This window comes from Astatotilapia calliptera, chromosome 5 (assembly GCF_900246225.1).
Source record: "Astatotilapia calliptera chromosome 5, fAstCal1.2, whole genome shotgun sequence".
NCBI classification, from domain to species: Eukaryota; Metazoa; Chordata; class Actinopteri; order Cichliformes; family Cichlidae; genus Astatotilapia; species Astatotilapia calliptera.
Window position 1 is genome coordinate 19,424,859 of NC_039306.1, and position 22,237 is coordinate 19,447,095.

The following is a 22,237-nucleotide window of genomic DNA, read 5'->3' on the forward strand; positions in this document are numbered from 1 at the left end:
CTGTTGCTTTCAGTCCCTAAGTCACGGCTGAAACTTAGAGGAGCCTGAGCACTCTCTATTTTGGCTTCAATGCTTTGAAAAACTCTTCCTTTCCATATTAGACAGGCTACATCAGTGCCAGTTTTTAAGTCCAGATAAAAAAAAAACTATTTTTACTCCCTGGCTTTTAACTCTGTGGGTAACTGACATTTTTATTAATTTTATTGCTATGTTTGGTTTTTGCTATTTTATTACTATATTTATATTTTTATTGTACAGCACTTTGGTCTACCAGGTGTGTTTTCGAAGTGCTATATAAATAAACGATGATGATGATGATGAGATCGGATGTTTATTAAGACCTTCACTGTGCTGTGTGTGTTTCAGGATCACTCTTTATGACTACCAGGCCCTTTGCAGAGAGTATGCTGGGAGCAGTGACAGTGCACGCACTTTGTCAGATGTAAGTGTGCAACAGACAGCGTTTAGAGGAAGAGAAGTCAAAGGATATTTATAATCTGTGGTTCACAACATCTACAGCTGCATATGTCCTCAAACTAAACCACTGGCTATCGAACATATTTCAGTTTGTGGTTATCATTTGCATGCGGCTGATGCATGTTGAACAAGTGGAAAATGAACTACAGCATTTACAACAATCAATACAAAACAAAGCAAATAAAAAAGCTGACCTTATCTTTTCTTTGTCTTTTAGCCATTTTCTGTAGTTAAATGGCTTCTGACTGAACTTGTCATGTAAGAATTTTTGATAAAATATTTGTTTAGTATGGTTTACTCTGTTCTTATAACTTTCATCACAAACACTGATTATGTTTTATGTTTCTGCTTTTCTCTTAGTTTCCTGCTAGAATTTAACCTGTACAGCTGGTGGAATATTGATCTCTCAGTTAAAGGTAACCGTAACTTCGTGATGATTTATAGGCATTTGAGATCTGAGAGAGGGAGAATATTTGGAAAGTATGAGCGGCAGAAAGAAAACCTCTTCTGCTTAATGCTGATTTTGTAAAGCCTCTGTGTTTCAGTTAAACCTGCTCTGTTTCACGTTCAGCTCAGAGATCTCGGGGTAAAACCATGATGGTACCATGTGATACAGAATACCCTGCATTCGTGTCTGAACGGACCATTAAAGAAACAACCGGAAACATTGAGTGCGACGGCTGCATCAGGTGCTGCAAAGTGAACTGTCTATTAATCATGAAATAATAATCTAATAGTATCATTTGATTACATTTAACCAACATTAAACTTTTTTTTAAAATTAGACTTTGTGTTTGTGCTGCAGATCTTTTGTCATACAGCAGATTCCCAGCAGCAACCTGTTCATGGTTGTTGTGGATAATAAGTGTGACTGCAGCAGTGCTCCTCCAGTGACAATGGATCCCATTGAGATCATATATATCCTTTCTGTATGAAGCAGAGACATTTCATGAACTGAAACAAAATAGTTGAAAGTTGTTATATTTTTAAATTTGTTTCCTAAATATGTTTAGCTGGCTGTGAGAAAAAGTGATCATTATGAATTTCATCTTGAGGGGTTTACTATTGAGATGATTACACTTAGGGTTAAATTTGAAGTTGTGGTTTAGGGTAAGTGAGGTTTAATGCATGCTAGTTGGGTTTCAAACTTAGAACCATATCTTGTTGATTTATTCTTACACCCTTGACTCCTTTGAACACAACGAGTCACTAAAATGTGAGAGACTGAAGTATCAGAAGGACAGAAAAAAGCCTGAATCATGTCATCCTTTCCACCCTGAGGTATGTGAAAGTGCTGATCTGCACACACTATCTGTATGTATGCGGGTCAACATCGATACAGTGAAAGCTGACAGTAAAGGAAACACAAATAAGGTTATGTGCTACTCTATGAAAATGTGATAATGGTAATATAATTCCATATAACATCACTGAAACTGTTTTCTTTCTGTAAGAATAACATAATATTGTTATAATAATATAATAGTAAGTTATCTTTAGAGATAGTAGTTAAAGTGGTAGTAGTAATAGGGAGCTGGTACTTGATTTTTAACCCACTGGCTTGCTTCTTTTAAGATGTGGGTTACAGTAGTATATGAAAGGCCAGTCCAAACACAATGTGGAGTGATGATGGCATATCCTCTTCTAGCATTAAATGTCTAAAAACTAATCTGTTAATAAAAATGTACATATTTAAAATCTTATATTTAAAATTTTCAGCTATGAATTGTTAACTCATCCCACAATTTTAGAGGGTTGGTTTCTTTGGTTTTTTTTTAATCCTGATTGTCCACATCTGTATTTTTCACTTGTACATTGCAATTCCAAGGGGGATCGTTCTCATCCATGTCACTGAATAGTTATTTCACTTTGTTTTTACATATAAATAACATTATATGGGTCAAGTTAACATTATTAAAAAAGTTATCTAAAGTTATATTCAGTACTCTCATAGCCAAATACAGCTGGTAAGTTTACTAAAGAGCATGTGTACTGCAACATGACAATTGATTGTGTACCTTACAGGAAAATGCCATGGAGTGCGGTTCAGCAACACGCTTCTCCGGTCCCCTAGCAGCAGCTCTGCTGCCTCTGATAACAGCGACCATCAGCAGGTGACCAATAGCAGCTGCAGTGGAAATCAGTAAGGACTAATTCAATGAGAAGAAGCTTATAGACACATAAAAACATGAATTTGCTCATACCTCTAATACAGGCAGTACTCTGCAGAGACAAAATCTTTAGCACTGAGACACATCCATTAATGCAGAGAACAAAAGAAAATGAGAATAACAGGAGTGCTTGGTGACTTTGATCAGCGCACAGCAGAGCATACCAAATAGAGTTTGCAAAATTGCTCTACATATGTGCTGAATTTATTAGAAGAAAGAAACGTAGAATGCCTCTCAACAAGTGAGAGTGCTTTACTCAAAGTCTAAGACAAGCCTTTGTGCACAGGAAGACATTAAATGTTTGATTATTTGTTGTGTCAGGAAAAATATGAAAGCTATTGTCTGCAGAATGTAAAATGCACTTTTGTGAAATGAGAAAAGAATGCAGAGTGGTCTTTGTTTTAGGCAGTAAATCATTACAAACAGTAATGATTTGTTAAAACAATTTATTTAGTAAAATTTATTTGTTTTACTAAATTTGCTTTGATGTCTGTAATGGATCATGTAAAATAGTAGTGAGACATTGGAAAATATTAAATGGCTTTATTCTGTTTTTTTAAGCAAATTATATTTAAGAAAAGTACAAGGTGCATGAAAAAGAGCAGTGTGTTTGAAGAATGTGGCATTGATGTGTTCAGCCATTTGTCAAGGTGACCACATACTCGTAACTACATGTTTAGGAAAGCTGATGAATAAATGCAAATAAATATTTTCCATCATTTACACATTAAGATACTTTTTTGTGTGGGTGAGTTTGTGTAGCTGAATTGCAGACATTGAATATAAATGTGATGCTATTTACTGTATATACAGTCCTGGAGGAAAAACAAAATATATATATATATATAAAAAAAACATTACAAAAAATGTGTTAAGCATAAAATAGACACATTAGAAAACAATACTTTTTAAAAACATTTTAATTTAATCAGGAATTTAACATTTAGGCTATCAAACTGTCTTAATGCAGTTAAGTTAAAACAATTTTCATTTGCAGTTTACACGTAGTTCACAGAGGTGTACATAGGGTTCACAGTGCTATACACCATACTCTTCAGGGCTGATGTAGCTGGCTCCTTGGGGATGGTTGAGTACAAATGGTATATGTCAGACTGGGGGGGGAGAAAATAAACTGTATTATCTATTAACTTATATGACCAGCAGATTTAATGTTACCCTTGTGACTAGAGGTGGGAAGTAACAAAGTACAAATACTTGTAAGGTATCTGTATTTTACTTAAGCATTTATTTTTCTAACATCTTTTCACTTTTACTCCTTACATTTTAACACAACTAACACTTTCTGCTTCTTACATTTTCAAAACAGGCTTGTTACTTTTGTTTTAGGACATTTGAGGGGAGTTATTATTTCACATTACTACATTTACTGTATTTTTGCATTATTTATAGCGCCATAGGAATTAAAGTGGGCCAGTGCTTTTTATGGCAAAACACCGGGACAAGTGCAGATGGGCACAAATTGTGATCATGGTACTTCAGCATCTAGCTAGCTATAGAAGAGGAGTGAGGATAAGGGTATAATATTTTTATGAGGCAGATAATTTCAAATGTACAGAGCCTTGCAAGGGACATGGGAGAAAAAAAGAAAAAGATGTACTTTTGCAAGATCCTGCAAAAGTTTTGCGAGAGATTGAGAAATGCTTCCCCCTCCTGCATTTATTGTACTTGATATTGGAGCTTCAAAGTACTTCAGGTGGTAGTTAATGAACAGTGTTGGGTAAGTTACTTTAAATTAGTAACTTAGTTACATTACTAGTTACTTCTATCAAAAGTAACTCAGTTACTTCAAGTTACTCGTTACTTTCAGAGTAACTAGTTACTAGGGAAAGTAACTTTGGTTTAACTCAGAATTCTCTTGTTAATGTGTTCCTTCCGTAACTGGATACCCAGCAAGAGTGCCAGTCTTCTAGCTTGCTTACTTGCCACAAGTGCACTGTGCCACCTACCAATAGAAAGGAAAAGATAATGTGCATATTTCCACGAGAGAAATCCCACGCCTGGACCGTCATTGACTGCTGCCATGATTCTAGCCTACGTCACAGCGTCATGTGCGCCTTTTACATCCAACACAAAAACTGCAGTCGTGGTGCTTTCGATTGTACTCAGAACTTGGAAATTCTGCCTTCTGAATAGGAAGATGTAGGCAACACCAGACTGCAGATGAGCTGCATACAGAGCTGGACTGGGACAAAAAAATCGTCCTGGGCATTTTGACTAGAGACCGGCCCACCATTATAGGAAAACTCATAAAGCCTTTGAATGAAAATAAACGCTGTTGTGACAGTGATGTACACTGTTCTGATGGTATATATGTATAAATCTATCAATTGTTTGTTGCAAGACTCAGATAATTCTTTTTTTTAAAAGTGAGACATTTTAAATGAGAAAAAGAAAGTGTTTCCTTGTGCCCCCCCTTTCCCTTTTACTGCCCTACATGGACCCCTGGCAACACTTTGCTAGACCCGCCCCTGCACAGCTGTCAGCTACTTAGAAAAGGATCCTGGTCGCTCAGAAACAGTTCATAACTTCCCTTCGACTCATTCATGTCACCTAAAAGGTAAACCTGTTTCTCCATCACAGCTCTGATGATTCAGTAAGGACATCTCCTGGTTTCATCTTCATGTTTCCCTCTCACCACATATTCAAACCGATATCATGGCCAGCAGCTTTACAGCTGTGGCTCCAGCAAACATCAGCTGATACTAGAAATTAATATTAAATAAATTCTAACAACAGCTGATCAAGCTTAAAAGTGCTGCTGTTGTTTACCGCGACATCCGCTGGTTTCCTCTTTCTGGCGCAAAGTGGGCGATAAACAAGCAAGAGAGAAAAGCCGATCAGCTGATCATTGATCAGTTTCATGATTGAAGTAGCAACAGGAGAGGGAGGGTGAGAGGATGAGAGAAGAAGAGGCAGCTGTGCAGCGTAAACACAGAATAACTCCAGCTTTGTGCCTTTTTCATTGTAGCTGAAGTCCGGGACAAACTGTTCCTTTTCATCTCAATACGAAACGCGTAATATTTTCTCTGAATACGAGACGATTCCATTTTGTACAGGACGGTTGGCAGCTCTAATAATTAACCTTATGAACAAAATAAAGTTCAACATCAGTAACATAGCACCACCCAGCTGTATAGAAACTTCGTCATGCTAGCTAGCATGCAGTACGAAAAAGTCGGCATAACGAAAATAAACTCCACCTAAACTTGGTTCATATCTGACCCAGATGGACTGCAGGTCATAACTTCTTACCTGAAGTTCAGTTCACCTGACACTCGGACCAGCGGCCGCTTTGGGTCTCTCCTCCTCTTGCCTCCCTTTTCCTTCATCCACCTGCTGGCTTCCACCACTTGCTAATGTTATTGAATCTGTGGAAGCTCCGCGACAGCCACCACACGAAGTAACGAATAACGAGCCTATCTAAATCCCAGTAACGAGTAACGCGTTCCCGGTTTTGGCATGTTAACTAGTTACCGTGCTCGTTACCACAATAATAACGTAGTTACTGTAACGCGTTACTTAATAACGCGTTAGTCCCAACACTGTTAATGAATTCAACCAAAACTGCCAGGTCAGTATACTCCTTGTGACGACTCTGCCTGCTTACACTAAGAACCCGCAAGTGTTTGTCTTCCATCGCTATGGTTGATTCCAAGGTCTCAGTACTGACCTGGAAGTGCATGGACTTGTGGGACCTCACAGAGGTAACACGAGATCTCACAAAATTTTTACAAATGTACATCTTGTTTTCTTTTTTTTCTCCACGGTCTCCAATGTTAATTTCTTTAACACTTCTGCTTAAGAATGTCCATACTTTTGCTATCTCTGCTTGTGACAGACTTACTTCATTTTTTTGAAGTTGCTGTCCATCTTCTTGAGTAGAATCTGCAACTGAAAAGGAAAATCTTTAATGCAAAGCATGTTATAGAAAAAGGTTTTTGAGGTTTTATAGAATTGCCATTAAATTGTATCGTTTACATTCTTACAAATAAGGATACAAAGAAGCTCACCTGGATCAGCAGCAGGTACTGAGGTGAATATAGAGTATGATTGCTCGTTTCCTGGAGGGGACTAGTTTGAAAAAACAAAATAAGGCAGAAGTGAGAGGATAATTATTGAAGAGATGATGGGAAAATTGGAATCGTGAAAAAAATTATTTGTAACAATACATTTAACCCGATACCCTTATAATACACATACTGGAAATTGGCCCCATAAAGAATTTGGACACTTCAACACCAAACTTCTGTGATGTTTCATATGGAACTTAATGAAATTCTCCCGGCTGGAGATTTTAACTGGTTGCCTTCTGTTCCTCAGAGAGTTTAAGTCTATGTCTACAAAACTAATTGTTGAGTCTGTGTTTCCACAGGCCCCACTAGTTTAGAGACTTATTCCTCATGAAGAACGAAAAACAAGACAGAACATCTTCAACCGGTCTTTTACTCGCTAGCGAGGAAAGGCTTGGTCAGAACCAGGCTGTGAAACTAAATGCTCCTCACCTGTCTCCAGATCAACTCCTTCCAAGAGCAGCTCTCCTCGTAGCCTTTTATTCCCATGACAGTTACAGTTTACACGGTAAAACACAAGCACCTCCCACCGAAAACCCCCCCTCCAATGGTTCTAAGACAAGGCACTGTGTATATGTGTGTGTGTGTATGTGTGTCTATGTGCGTGTGTGTGTGCGTGCGTGTGTGTGTCCTCTTGATCACAACATCCTTGGTCATAAGGGGGTAATCTCCCCACACCCAATATATGGTTCAATTCCTGTATTGGTACACCATACACAACACAGGTGAAGCCATAAAAGGGCAGGAAGTTTACCAAACAACAGACAGAATCTTCACATGGGATGTGTCTGTGATAAAACACTACAGCCTCCTCCCAGAACCTCGAGAGGCTGGGGAGGGGTCAGACAAAGGAATGCCTTTGATCCTATAGTTTGAACTAAGAATTTAAGAAACACAATGACAACATTCAACAATTTGACTTAACACTAATTTACAGCTAAAACTCACCCAAATCTTAAATGCCCAGAAAATTATTTATTTTTAACTGAGACTCTGGTTTGGAAATGATATCAGTGGCCACTGTGTGGTAGCTGCAGTTAGACAATTGAAGCTCCAAAATCAAGACCACAAACAGTGTTTAACTGAACTTTTAACCATTTCTGTGATCAAGCTTTCTCTTGTGATTTATGGAACTATAACTGGAATAGAATCACCTCCACATCACTGTTGTAGAGCTGGTATGGAAATTATTATATGATGCGTTTATCAAAATTATAAATAAACATGTGCCCATCTGACTGCCAAAACAGTCCTACCACACATGTGCCGTACAAGGTTCATCCTACCTGACACATTGACATGCAGAATATATTTCCCTCATAACATCTTATACAAATCAAACATGTAACATAATAACCCAAACAATGCCAAAAATGATCTTCTATGGATTGACTCTAATAATTACTGAGTATACATCACTGATCTCTGTTTGTGCATACTGGAGGTATTTCCCCTCCTTGTTATGATTAGTGCTGGGGTCATGACTCAAAAAACCAAAACAAAACTATTACACTGAACAGTTTTCTTAAAAGCAATGCTGTACTTTTTTAACTACTCCAAGGAGAGAACAATTAATTAAACTATTCTTTACATCCCCTCTGCGAATCGCTATCTTATCGTGGTGGAGGGGTTTGTGTGTCCCAGGGATCCCAGGGGCTATGTTGTCTGGGGGCTTTTGCCCCCTGGTAGGGTCTCCCATGGGAAATTGGTCCTGGGTGAGGGACCAGACAAAGAGCGATTCAGAAGACCCCTATGAACAGTTCACCCTGCCCGGGATAGGGTTACCGGGGCTCCGCCCTGGAGCCAGGTCTGGGAAGGGTGCCTGAGGGCGAGCATCTGGTGGCCGGGCCTTAGTCCATGGGGCCTGGCCGGGCACAGCCCAAAAAAGGGACATGGGCCCATCTTCCTGCAGGCCCACCACCCGCAGGAGGCACCGTAGGGGTCGGGTGCAATGTGAGCCGGGCGGCGGCGAAGGACCTGGCACACCGATCCCCGGCTACCAAGACTAGCAATTGGGACATGGAATGTCACCTATCTGGTGGGGAAGGAGCCTGAGCTAGTCCGTGAGGTTGAGAGGTACCGGCTAGATATAGTCAGGCTCACCTCAACGCATGGCCTGGGCTCTGGAACCAGTCTCCTGGAAAGGGGCTGGACTCTGTCTCAGTCTGGAGTTGCCCCTGGTGAGAGGCGGTGGGCTGGGGTGGGTATCTTGGTATCCCCTTGGCTTGGTGCTGGTATGATGGGGTTTCTCCTAGAGGAGGAGAGAGTTTGTTCCCTTTGCCTTCGGGTCAGGGAAGGTAACATTTATGCCAAGCGGCAGTTTAGAGTACCCAGCCTTCTTGGAGTCCCTAGGTGTGGCACTGGAGGGTGCTCCTCCTGGGGACTCTGTTGTCCTACTGGGAGACCTGGAAGGGCGTGATTGGGAGGGACGGCCTCCCGGATCTGAACCCGAGCGGTGTTTTGTTATTGGGCTTTTGTGCAAACAACAGTTTGGCCATAATGAACACCATGTCAAAACATAAGAGTAGGGCTGCACGATTTTGCATAAAATGAGAATCACGATTTTTTTGCTTAGAATTGAGATCACGATTCTCTCATGATTTTCTTTTCCAGTATAAATATTTATTGCACTTATTAAATGCACATCAACTTCGTAACAGTTGAGACTGAACATAAAAACAATAAACAAACATAAAAACAACAAATGTCTCACGTTTTGTTGTTGCCGCAAAATGTTGTACTGCTTGAAATTCCGTCTCCACCGTTGCTCGACACTGCGTGTATAGAGCAGGTAGTGCAACAATAGAAAAATAGTTGCGGGACGGCACTGTGTAGCGTTTGTCTAGGGTGTTGATCATTTTCCTAAATCCCTCGTTTTGCACAGTGTTGATGGGAGCCATATCTTTGGTCAGGTGATAAGTGATAGCCTCCGTAATTTCTTTGTGCCTGCGGGAGTTCGACGGGTATAGGGAAGCGCTGTATAAGGTTCCCGTTATTGATGTTTGGGTGGTTGACCGGAACGGATTTTCTCCTGTCACTTTCTCGTAATCCCTGACGTGCTCTCCGTTGTTTTTTCCCTGGTAATTTTAGCATCACACGGCACAGCTTCTGTATCACGTGGTATAAGGCTCCGCCCTTGTCATTTGTTGAGCAGGAAGAGTGAGTGCTTGTTTTCATGCAGATTACATCCCGAATCAAAATGCGGTACAATCGTCGTCGTCTTTTTTTTTTTTTTTTAATCGTTGTCATTTGGAAATAAGATTGCACATAAGTATGAATCGAGATCGCGATTTTCTAACGATTAATCGTGCAGCCCTACATAAGAGTGTCCATAAGTGCACGCGGCACCAGGACACTCTAGGCCACAGGTCGATGATCGATTTTGTAATCGTATCAACAGGCCTTAGGCCATATGTTTTGGACACTCGGGTAAAGAGAGGGGCTGAGCGGTCGACTGATCACCACCTGGTGCACAACAAAATCTCCAGTGTTAAATTAACACTAGAGAGTGTCTATATGGGTCCACACCTCTGAGTGTTAAATACAATACTGTTGAGTGTTAAATTAACACTTTTGACAGTGTTATATGTTTAAAAGTAACCTAGTCAGTTTTGAAGATTAACAATGGCTAACCCTGAGCAGTGCTGATTTTCTAACACTGGAAAATAACTCAAAATGTTAGAAATATTCCAGTGTTAGAAAATCAGCACTGCTCAGGGTTAGTCTTTGTTAATCTTCAAAACTGACTAGGTTACTTTTAAACATATAACACTGTCAAAAGTGTTAATTTAACACTCAACAGTGTTGTATTTAACACTCAGAGGTGTGGACCCATATAGACACTCTCTAGTGTTTTAATTTAACACTGGAGATTTTGCTGTGTGGTGAGTTGGATCAGGTGGCGAGGGAGGACACTGGACAGACCAAATTTTGATAGAACAGTAGCAGTATAATGTCCTTGTAAGTGGATATCAGGCCCTTGTAGAGCAAAATTGAGTATTTTGGTCTAAATAACCCAAAATGTGATGTCCACATATGTGGACGCCAGGTCCTAGGAGGTTAATGAATCGGTATGAACGCAACACTGCTGACAACACAAAACCCAGCACAAAGAGACTTCAGCAGTGATTCTCCTTTAGAAACATGAACAGGTGGTAGAAATGATGTCCAGCCTTACTGTTCATCATTGCTTTTTTTACCTGTTGAAGTTCAGGGTCTCACTGCTGCTGCACTTGGCATCCACTCAGATTTAATGTCACTATGGATTCTTGGCTAGCTTATCATTAGCATACTTGCAAAGAGCCGAAGTTCTATTTGCACTATAATGCAGTTGTTTCTATTCTTGATGGAGTATGCATTTTACCATCGCACCCTTGTCCATTTGTTCAGCAAAAATAAAAGTAAGGTCCAAATCTGAATTGTAGACTTTGTCACTATCGTCCACCTCTGACACATGGACTGAAATCAGCTGATTATAGTATAAGTGGCACCTTTAATCAAATTTACAGGCAAGCAGAGTAACAATTCAAAGGTACAACCAGGTCTCTGCAAGAAGTGATTCCCATCCCTACTCATAAATGTTATCTGAAAATACATGTGACTGCTCACAGTTTAAAATTTCTCTAGCCACAAAGCCTATTAATAGTGCAAACATGTCATTCCATTGACACTACGTGAATTTCAGTATTTTGAAAGGGGTTAAAGGATTTTTTTTAAAAAATTACTTCAAAAAGTACCCATCTGCCACAGCTCGAAGTGTCCAGATACTTTTCAGAGCCACTAACTCAGAATGTTTCTCAGAGCTTTTGTTTTTAATTACCACTTCTCCAAGATGCGTTGTGTTCATTAAGCCATCTACAATTGAAAGTAAAAAAAAAATAGTATAAACATATACATAGTATATACTATAGATAAGAATTGCAAAGAGCTCAAAGTCACTTAGCGTTTACAATACCAGTGCAGTGGGCTTGTGAGCTACAAGAAAAAACAACCAGACAGTGATTTTCATGGACATAATACAGAAACCATTGGAAACAGTTGCAGAAAAGGTTAAAGCATGTCTTACCTGCTGGTAACAGAATTTACTGGAACTATTAAAAAAAAAAGAAAACATAAAAGTAATTGCTGATCAAACAACTTTCATGATCCATAAGGAAATATTGGAGAAAAGAAATACTAAAGTAAAACTAAACAAACCAGTTCTGATCAGTAGACACAGAAGCTTAAGTTTTAAGTCACATGACATGAGATGTAATTTAGGCTTGAGATATTTACTTTGGAATTATAATGCTACAACACGCAAAACTATGAGCTTCCATGCCCAATCCAATTTTCCATCTGACTCGACTGCACATGATATCATAGCTATATTAAATTGAGAAAATAAATGAAGCAGATAAAATGCTCACATATATTTATTTATTTATTTATTATTTCTATGCAAATGTCTATGCAAATCCTGAAAATGAACTAGAATTTTTTTTGTAAAAATAAAAGTGGAAAAACCTTGATACAATTTGCATTTAAAATAATTTTGTCTAATTCTCAATTTAAATAAAAAGTGTATTTGAAGATCATTAAAAGATAAATAAAAATTTACAGCATTTCTCACCAGTTCTTTTCAGATTCCTCACAAGTACACATCCCAGTAAGACAACACCCACAGCAACTCCACAACCAGTTGAAACCACCAGTTTCCATATCAGTAAATCTGTTTTGCAGCACAAGAGGTCATAAACAAGAAAATCTTACTTTTTCAGTTGCACAAAACTAAGACTGAGACAGTGAAACCAACCATTAACAAATTGTTTACCATAGATAATGGAGTAACCATTTCTAAGATGATAATTTAAAATGTTGGTTACATTTTGAGATTTGTTTTTTCAAAATAACATACCATCACATAGAGATGTATTTTTATTTGTAAATTTGGAGTTTGAAAACAAAGATAGACTTATACCTGTTATTTTTATGAGATTATATAACATGTATCCTATGCAGTGGTGGGCAAGTTACTTTGAAAAGTAATTAATTATAGTTACTAGTTACTTCTTCAAAAAAGTAACTGAGTTACACTATTCTAAAAGTAATTAATTACTTGAAAAGTAACTATTGCTTTACTTTAAAAAAAATGTTTAACCCTCTGGGGTCCAGGGTATACTTGGCCATTTTTAACTACTTTTGATTTGAACTCTACATTTCACCTTTAAAAACTATTTGGTCTCATTCTTTTCAGCACAACCTCACGTGTCTAAATTTACAGTCATGTTTTCATTTTGACATACTGTATTAACACAATTGATCTAAAATCAGACACAAAACATAAAATCAGAGTAGAAAAAGTTATATTTTTAACTGTAGCAACCACACATATGTTTAATGAATCATATTTCATAACTTGTCAATTTTAAAATCCTATGCACAAGTTTTGCAAACAATAAAGTTATTTGCATCCATTTACCTTTTACCTTGATTTTTTTAAATAACCATTTCAAACTATTTACAGAACAATCAGCTGTTCTGCATTCAATAAGATGCCACACAAATTATTTGTACCACTCCAAAACAATAATTTCTGTCCACTATAAAGGAGAACATCACAGCCTGATACCTGCAGGTCTGACAGCAGCAGGTGTATCACTCCTTTTTCTACCTGGAGACAGCAGTCGCCTCATTGTTCTGACACACAACACAAAACACTACACACTAACTACACAAGACAACACATTAATTACACACTCCAAACACGCTAAACGTTACAAATCTCTCACATCTCAAAACTCGTTTTCTCTCTCTATCTGCTCTTTCCTGCTCTCTCTCTCTCTCTCTCTCTCTCTAGCCGTCACTCCTAAAACACTCCTAAAACGCCCTCTGTTTGTTTGTTTGTTTGTTTGTTTGTTTTGCTCATAAGCAGAGAGTGCTTGCTAGCGCTGTCCTTAGACAGTAAACGTGATGAAACTATTGAGGAAAAAACGCTGCCTATATAATGTTTATCATGACTCTGGTTTTACATGGCCTAAATCTAAACTAAATCTTTGCATTTAGTTTTTATCTAAAGCTTACGCAGCATTATAACTTTTTTGGATTCTGAGTCATAAAACAAAGATAAATTCAGATCTGTCACTGTTTTGTAATTAGATAACATTTATGTGGCACCAGTATTTTAAAAACAGAGTAGTGGACAAACTTGAAACAAACAAAAAAAAACCAACAACAACAAAGATAACAAAAATACCAAAAAAAAAAAAGAAAAAAGAAATGTCACGCTGTCCCAGTAAAATATTTTAATGAAGGATACCTTTATCAACTGTCTCCCCAGATGATAGTGTACCAGGATTGAAGGTTGTGAAATCTGTGGTTCTTTTATCCTTGAGATTTGCTCCTAAATAAACATTTAAAAGTGAAATGTTATAGCACAAAATATCTGTGATGAGGATACTGCATAAATGTATAAATGAAAGAAAAGAAAGTCATTCACTTTGTACTGTATTCATTTGGTTGTGAATAAAATACAGGTGGATAAGATTTAAAAAAATCATTGCATTCTGGATTTATTTATATTTTTTTGTAAATTTGAAAACAGATAGGTTTATACCTGTTATTTTATGTGATTACATAACATGTGGAACAGTAGTGGACAAACTAGAAAATGATATTGCAGGCACACTGTAACAATGACATATGTTCATGATAGATACCTGTGTGAACTTTGTGCCCAGATGTTTTGTTACCAGGTCTGACAGTGGTTAAATCTGTGGTTCTTCCATCCTTTGAAGTTGTCCCTAAACACAATTTAAGACTGGAATATTACAGCAGGAAACATCTGTGATTAGCATACTGTGAATGAGGTGGAATAGAAAGTCCATTTCTACATCCTTGCATTTTCTTTTTATTTACATCTTGATACAGAATCAGAACTTCTGTAAATTTGGTTTTGTAAAACAAAGATTTAATTAGAACAGTTACTGTTGTGTAATTAAATAATATTTACTGTATGTGACACTAATGTTTTTTAAATTAGAATAGTGGACAAACTTAAAACACATTATGTTTTATGATGATGATGATGATGTTTTATCAGGAATGATGGTTGTTAAATCTGTCGTGCTTGCATCCTTTGGATTTTCCACTGAAGTCACATTTAAAACTGAAATGTTACGATACACAACATCTGCTGTTATGATATTGTATGAATATTTCAATTCCAATTTTATTTATAGAGCACCAAATTACAAAAACAGTTGCCTTAAGGCACTTTATATTTTAAGGTAGACCCTAAAATTATACAATATATAATGTGTTGTATATTGTATTATATAATGTATTATTGTATATGTCCAATATATAATAGGGTAGAATAGAAAATCACTTACTTTGTACTTTAATGGTGGACATGTTACTGTATGGAGATGTTAACTCTCCAGACCGTGCAGTGTAAGAACATTTCAGTTTAATTTCAGCAGGTGATCTGAGATGTGCCAACTCCAGCAGTTTGGTTGCTGTCAGTGTCGTTAGACAGGAAAACCTGTTGACTATTCCTCCACTCAAAGTGTAGAAATCACATTCAGGCACAGAAACAGATGGGGGAGTCTCACAGTTGAGTGTGACTGAGTCTGTCTCTGTGATCACCAGTGGATTAACGATGAGTTTAGGTGGAAGAGGAGCTGAAGAATTGAAGCATTAATTAACATTAGGATTATATCTGTGAACATGAGCAACATGCTAAAAGTATGTGTTACTTGTGTTGAGGCTGCATTATGATGCCATCAGTAATCAGTGCTAAAGCCACTGACTTTGAATGATGATGCTGGAAAAGTTACTGTATGGAGAGTTTGGTGCTCCAGGCTGCGTTGTGTAAAAACAGTTCAGTTTAACAGTAGCAGGTGATTTGAGATTTGCCATCTTCAGCAGTTCGGTTGCTGTCAGTGTCGTTAAGCAGGGCAATTCTTTAACAGTTGCTCCAGTGGAAGAGTAGAAAGAACACTGAGACATAGGAACAGAGGATGGAGCCTCGCATTTCAGTGTGACTGAATCTGTTTCTGTGATCTCTGATCTGCTCACTGTCAGTTTAGGTTCAGGAAGAGCTGTAAAGTAAGAGAATAACATACATTTAGGCCCATTTATATTTGGACACAATCGTTGATTTTTACCAGTTTATTCCAATTTAGTTATATAATGGGCATAGAGCTGAGTCTGCACAAAATCTGTAGGTGTGTTGGGTATTTGAGGATATGCAGATTCCAAAAGGATGAAGCATTTCAGAGTTTCAGCTCCTTAACATGTGCCACCCTCTTTTTAAAGAAACTAAAAGTAACCGGACAATTGACTCAAAGGCTATTTCATGGGCAGGTGTGGGTAATTCCCCCGTTATGTCCTTATCAACTAAATAGATAAAAGGCCTGCAGTTGATTTGAGGTGTGGTGCTTGCATTTGGAAGATTTTGCTGTGAACAGACAAAATGCGGTTAAAGCAGCTCACCATGTGGGTAAAACAAGCCATCCTTAAGCTGTGCAGGAAAAAAAAACCCATCTGAGAAATTGCTACATTATTGTGAGTTGTAAAATTTAGTTTAGTACATCCCGAGAAAGTGAGAAAGCACTGGTAAACTCAGCAACACAAAAAGACCTGGCTATTCATGGAGGACAACGGTGGTAGATGATCACAGAAAAATTTCCATGGTGATGAGAAATCCCTTCACAACAGCCAACCAAGTGAAAAAACACTCTCCAGGAGGAAGGTGTATCGATGTCCAAGTCTAACATAAAGAGAAGAATGTATGAAAATAAATAGAGAGAAGTTCACTGTAAGGCGCCAGCCGCTAACAAGCTTCAAGAATAGGAAGGCTAGCTCATGATCCAAAGCATATCATATCATCTGTAAAAGACAGGCAGAGGCAGTGGGTTGGCTTGGCGTGCATGGCTGCAAGTGGAACTGAGACACTAGTGTTTATTGACGATGTGACACAGGACAGAAGCAGCAGATGATTTCTGGGGTGTTCAGAGACATAATGTCTGCTTAAATCCAGCTATATGCAGTAAAATTAATTGGGCGGCATTTCATAATACAGATGGACAATAACATACACCCAGAGCAACCCAGGAGTTTATTAAAGCACAGAAGTGGATTATTCTTGAATGGCCGAGTCAGTCACCTGACCTTTGTCCAACTGAGAATGCATTTCACTTGCTGGAGACTAAACTTTGGACAGAAAGACCCACAAACGAACAACAACTGAAGGCTGCTGCAAAAAAGGCCTGGCAGAGCATTAAAAAGGAGGAAACCCAGTATCTGCTGATGTCCATGAGTTCGACTACAGGCCGTTATGGACAGCAAAGAGTACCAAGTATTAGAAATTAACATCTTATTTTGAGTTATTAATTTAAATTGTTGTCCAATTGCTTTTGAGCCCCTGTTGTCTCTGCGCACCTATTTCTGGAGCGAACTGTATGTGTATGAATTATGTTAAATATCGATAAAAGTGACTGTCAAAAGCAATATCAAATTCATAGACTGACCTTTGATCTCACAGAAAGAATCTGTTGGAGAAACAATTAGTTAATAAATTAAATAGTTCCAATAGTAATATTACATTAGAAAGATTAAAAATTCAACTTTACATTTCTATTAAGTGTAAGTAGCAGTATTCACATTTAAACAATATATATGAGAGAAAGTTTAACTTACAGAGAAGGATGACAAACGATAGATGTCCAGTCATGATGAAATCGAGTCACAACTGAACTGGCAGAAATGCCTCCAGAGACTACATCTACCTGACTTTAACAAACACTCGTCTTTGACACGTCACACACATGTCAGGAAACCAAAGCAGCATAAATATAAAATAACAGCTTCTGACTGGCCACAGAAACACATTCACATAGTCCTCTATAAACCCACAGCATGTTGTATTTTTAGATTGCATTTCATCAGTGCAGACCAACTGCTGCAAAATATCAGAACCAGTGAAATAAACTAAAAATATAAATGTCAGTCTCAGTTCAACATGAGTGTTACGATACTGCAATATAATATTGTCTGTGTGTTCTTAGCCAGATTAGCAAAAGTACTCACAACAAGTCCGTTAAAGGTGTTTTCCTGCTGGGTCAGTATGGTTCAGGGCTCAAAGTTAGTACAGCAGTACAGGTTGTGGTCGCAAATTTTGAAGCCATCCTGATAACCTTCTTCCACCAAGGATGTGGAGATCCAACCCTTTTAGATCCAATTAAAATCAAGACAGTCAAAAAGATGCTCTGTAAAAGAGTAGAATTCTTGGAACAGAGTTTAATACACTGAATCATATGAACAGCAGGAAAAATACATACAGACATTTAGCAAGAGAATTACATAGCAGAAATCAAGCAAAGCAAATCCCTGGGGTGTACAGTAATGATGGGATTTCCGGCTCTTTTTAGAGAACTGGCTCTTTCGGCTTGGCTCACTAAAAAGAGCAGACTCTTTCGGATCCGAACAGGCTCTTCAGGTTGTTTTGTTGCTTTAATTAATTTATTATTAAGAATAATATAAAATTATGCACAAAAGGAATTACTAATGTAAAAAAAGTGGTTTTATTTATATATGTTTAAACATATTACACAATTGAAAGCATATGTGTATTAATACACATATGCTTTCAATTGTGTAATTTAAGTGATAAATACACAAACAATTGTTTGTGTATTTCTACACAAGCACTCATATATATTCAAATAATTTAAAAAAAAAGTTAATTTACCTGTTTCTACCACACACCAAATCCGGTCGTTGGTACTTGCTGGCTTGTGTAGCCTCTAGGTAACAAAAGCTCAACGCTGGGCGTAGCATTCTGGAGCACTTCTGTTGTGTTTTGTACGTGTTTTGGTGTTTTTACATACTTCTGAGTTTTTACGTGCTTCTGAGTTTTTACGTGTTTTGGAGTTTTTACGTGTTTTGTCTCTTGGGTCCACCGTAAATATACTTTTATTTATTCACTCCACATAAAATGTAATAAATAAATCATATAATACAAAAAACCAACTAACAACACAATTAAATATAAATTACAATATGAAAACAAAAAGAAGATGCATATTCTCTGTCATATGGGCCTGCATGAATAAACTTTCTGAATCCTTTATCATCTGCAACTGAAAATAGTTGTGGATGATTACTATACCTTTCTGATGTGACGTTGTTGTCCCTGGCTCTCTTTCTCTCTCCCTCCCGCTCTGTCCCTGTGCTACTGCAAGTGTAACTACCGCCCCTCCCCCCTCTGCCCAGCGCAAAACACAAGGCTCACGTGAGGAGTGAAGCGGAAAAAAAGTGTGAGAGAGAGGGGTGAAAGAAAGAAAAAGAAAAACACGGCTTGCGATAAGGAGGCAGCTCGCGTCGTTCACGTCAAAGATCCGGCTCTAAGAGCCATTTCGTTCGTGACCGACACATCACTAGTGTACAGCCTTAAGCACAGAGAGTAGAGCAACGCAGAGTCGGACAGAGAGTAACAGCAGAGGGGGGAAAAGTGCTGGGGTGTCCTCTGGTCCCCTAATATATAGGGACCAGTATCCACGCCCCCTGCTGCTGGGTAACTTTCCCACCCGTCCAAACACAGCAGCAGGGGTCAGGTAGAGGCCAAGGTCTTGGCCAAAGGCCAGTCAGGACTCTGACTACCCCTTGCTCTGGCTTATCACAATAGGTCATGACACGGTCAAACATCACACATTAATCCTAATTACTAAATCTTACACAGCAAGTGGCACATATAGTATGTGTGTGTGTGTGTCTATATCGTTTACAGTGTTACTGTTTTTGGTTGTGCTGCATTAAAGACGTTGAGTGTGTATTAGGGAAGGTTAGTTAGAGTAAATTATTCAGGAGAACTCTCCTCTTACATTAACTGCCCTGTTACTGTACCACCTTAATAAACCTCGGTGAAGCAAAATGTCTTGTGCTTAAGACTCTACATGAAAGTTAAAATATATATGTTCAGTGCACATAGACATATAGTGTATATAGTTACATAGTTATACATATCATACAAAAATCCACCACAAGGTCACATGACTCCTTCATCTTCATAAAGACATTTTCTCCTGCATAGTAGTTACAGAAGTAAGTAGTGTGAAGGTATTTGTGAGGGGATCCCAACCACCACACAATTACATCACTTCTTATTTTAAGCAAAGCAGAATGCTGAGAACTTAAGATAAAATCAATTCAAGCTTTATAATATGGTAATACTATCCTATAATGCTAAAACATCAGCCACTATTACCTCATTATCGTGAGGTTATTAGCTGATTTTTGGTCAGTATTATCCAGTCAAATCAGTATATTATTACTCACCTGTAACCATTAACATTATATTACTCGAAAATTCCCAAATTCCCAATTCCCAAATTTCTATATTATTGCCTTCTTGGTTCTACCATCTTACCCCACTTTTACCTCATTATTACTGAGCTGTAACAGAAAGTGCTACAATAGTTTAATAACACACAAGTTCTTCCATTGTTAAGCTGTTTGTTTATTTCCATGAAATCAAATGTGTCTTACTGTTTATTAGTGAAAAATGAAAAAAAAATTATGGTCCTTTCTGCAAGCATTTGAGCAAGATATTTTGAAACAGCTGATAACTACAGACACATACAGGTCAATATTTAATGTCCCAATCTGACTTTTTAACATTCACAGTCATAAGACTTTATAAAATTGTGGGCCCCATGCACTCTTGTATAAAAGGGCTTCAATCTCTTCTGTGCAGTAGCTGGAAACTCAAACTGAAAGCAGCTGACTTGTTTACAGGCCTTTTTGTATTTCTTTACATTGGTTTCTGTTTTCCACTTTTATGTGGTTATTCTATGGACTTGTTTTGCATTTCTTCACAGTAATTTTTGGTCCATGTTTCTCTGTTTCCTAAACTCTTACGGTGTGTTCACATAGACGCGAACAAAAACGCACCAGACGCCCCTAATTTGACGCGTGCACATTCGCACCTTAACGCGTGTCCAACACAAATCAATCGCGCGTCAAAATATGCAATTTTGACGCGCGTGAACTGGAAATGTGGGAGGAAGTTGTGCCAGATGGTATCTTTGCAAGATGGCAGCTGTCGAGCTAGCACTTGAAGAGAGAGTCTCCGTTCTATATTTACTGTGGAGAGCAGAGCAGCGGCGTTAAGGACGTCCTTGCCGTACCTAGGTTCATCAGCAGTTTGGTGAGTTTCACCACTTGCTCCAGGAGTTGCGCATGGATGATTTCAGCGGTACCACCGTCTTTCACTCACCCAGTTTGAGGACCTGCTGTCCCGCGTCGGTCCCAGAATCGCCCGCTTAGTCACCAACTATGGGCTCAAAATGTGGTCATAAATACTTTGTACTTGTAAAAAAGATTTGTATGTGTAAAAAAGATTTGTGTGTGCGTAAAAAAGATTTGTATGTGTAAAAAGAATTTGTGTGTGCGTAAAAAAGATTTGTATGTGTAAAAAAGATTTGCATGTGTAAAAAGAATTTGTGTGTGCGTAAAAAAGATTTGTATGTGTAAAAAAGATTTGTATGTGTAAAAAGAATTTGTGTGTGCGTAAAAAAGATTTGTATGTGTAAAAAAGATTTGTGTGTGCGTAAAAAAGATTTGTGTGTGGACTTAGAAAAAAAAACCCTGCAAGTTACAAGTACGGATTTTTGACCCTATTTTTCTTCCCTTCATCTGATTGGTCAATGTCATGTCAATCACAAATGTAACAATCCAATCAGAGAGCAGATGGGTTTGGCTGTCGAGGGGCGCTTTTTTGAACTGCAGGTCTTTGAAGGGAATAAATGCCCTTTTACATGCCAACCCAGCGTTTTCCTTCATCACCACGAAGGAAAGCAGTCTGTGGTCGTCCGAGTTTGGTGATTTTTATGTCACAGGTCTACGTGTTTAATACAGGGACTTCCACAGCCTTTTCAACAGCGCTGCGGACCGCGGGGTGGGGGCGGGCAGTGTTTTGGAAATGACAGTCTTCATTACAAAGCTTTCTTCGTTATGAATTAGCATACATGTTTTTATTGAACATTTGAAGAACTAGCAAAAAAAACAAACTCTTGTAGAGGACATAAAGTCAGAGATAGAAAAGACAAGGAGCAGGTGCATCTAGTACAGGTAGAGCTGCTGCAAAAACCCACAGAGCTCAGCAGCCAGCGTAACAAATTCTGGATCCTTTGCTTTTAGTTAGCAGTTAGCATTAGCAGCGTATCCTGCATCTGATGTGAAAGGACTTTTATGCTGCGCACTGTGACTCACAGCAATGGTCCTGGGTCAGCCCTGACTTTGTGTTAAACTAATCCTAAAGTAATAATGTTATTTCTAACCACTGATATACCACAACTTTTTCCTTTCAACAGCTACTGAAAGTTAGGGGACCTAGCTGCTATCGGATATTTATATAGCGATCCTCCAGCTTCAAACGGTATCACCCTTCAGTTCAAAAAAGCGCCCCTCCGACAGCCAAACCCATCTGCTCTCTGATTGGATTGTTACATTTGT

General features: G+C 38.3%; 2 protein-coding genes across 3 annotated transcripts in view; one reads left to right on the top strand and one right to left on the bottom strand.

Annotated features, from left to right (window-relative positions):
• The window catches only part of cacna2d3 (calcium channel, voltage dependent, alpha2/delta subunit 3), a 36,707-nt gene extending 33,340 nt beyond the window's left edge, over window positions 1-3,367 (top strand). The window contains exons 34-40 of the mRNA XM_026167834.1: window positions 367-442; window positions 695-735; window positions 838-893; window positions 1,049-1,166; window positions 1,283-1,395; window positions 1,676-1,758; window positions 2,503-3,367. Coding sequence (XP_026023619.1) covers window positions 367-442; window positions 695-735; window positions 838-893; window positions 1,049-1,166; window positions 1,283-1,395; window positions 1,676-1,758; window positions 2,503-2,595 — 580 coding nt within the window. The 3' untranslated portion in view covers window positions 2,596-3,367. The remainder of the gene's footprint in view (window positions 1-366; window positions 443-694; window positions 736-837; window positions 894-1,048; window positions 1,167-1,282; window positions 1,396-1,675; window positions 1,759-2,502) is intronic.
• Window positions 3,368-3,535: 168 nt separating this feature from the next.
• Window positions 3,536-16,334, bottom strand: LOC113022433 (uncharacterized). 2 transcript variants are annotated; one of them, XM_026167836.1, is made up of 11 exons: window positions 15,532-16,334; window positions 15,112-15,402; window positions 14,437-14,520; window positions 14,037-14,120; window positions 12,351-12,449; window positions 11,805-11,829; window positions 11,694-11,713; window positions 11,559-11,593; window positions 6,680-6,740; window positions 6,514-6,554; window positions 3,536-3,760 (listed from the first exon to the last, which is right to left on the bottom strand). In XM_026167836.1, exons 1-11 carry the CDS (start codon window positions 15,842-15,844, stop codon window positions 3,647-3,649), a joined length of 1,167 nt encoding a protein of 388 aa, XP_026023621.1. In that variant the 5' UTR covers window positions 15,845-16,334; the 3' UTR covers window positions 3,536-3,646. The 2 variants fall into 2 exon arrangements, with proteins under 2 accessions (XP_026023621.1, XP_026023620.1); XM_026167835.1 differs by having other exon boundaries at window positions 6,514-6,560.
• Between the last annotated feature and the right edge of the window lie 5,903 nt (window positions 16,335-22,237).

Coding starts and splice junctions, on each gene's coding strand:
- LOC113022433 (XM_026167835.1), bottom strand. CDS start 15,844: ATGTTATTCTCTTACTTTACAGCTCTTCCTGAACCTAAACTGACAGTG. Junction 12,450..14,036: donor TGGGGAGACAGTTGATAAAG/GTATCCTTCATT, acceptor GCTGCAAAACAG/ATTTACTGATATGGAAACTG. Junction 11,594..11,693: donor CTCACAAGCCCACTGCACTG/GTATTGTAAACG, acceptor TTTCAATTGTAG/ATGGCTTAATGAACACAACG.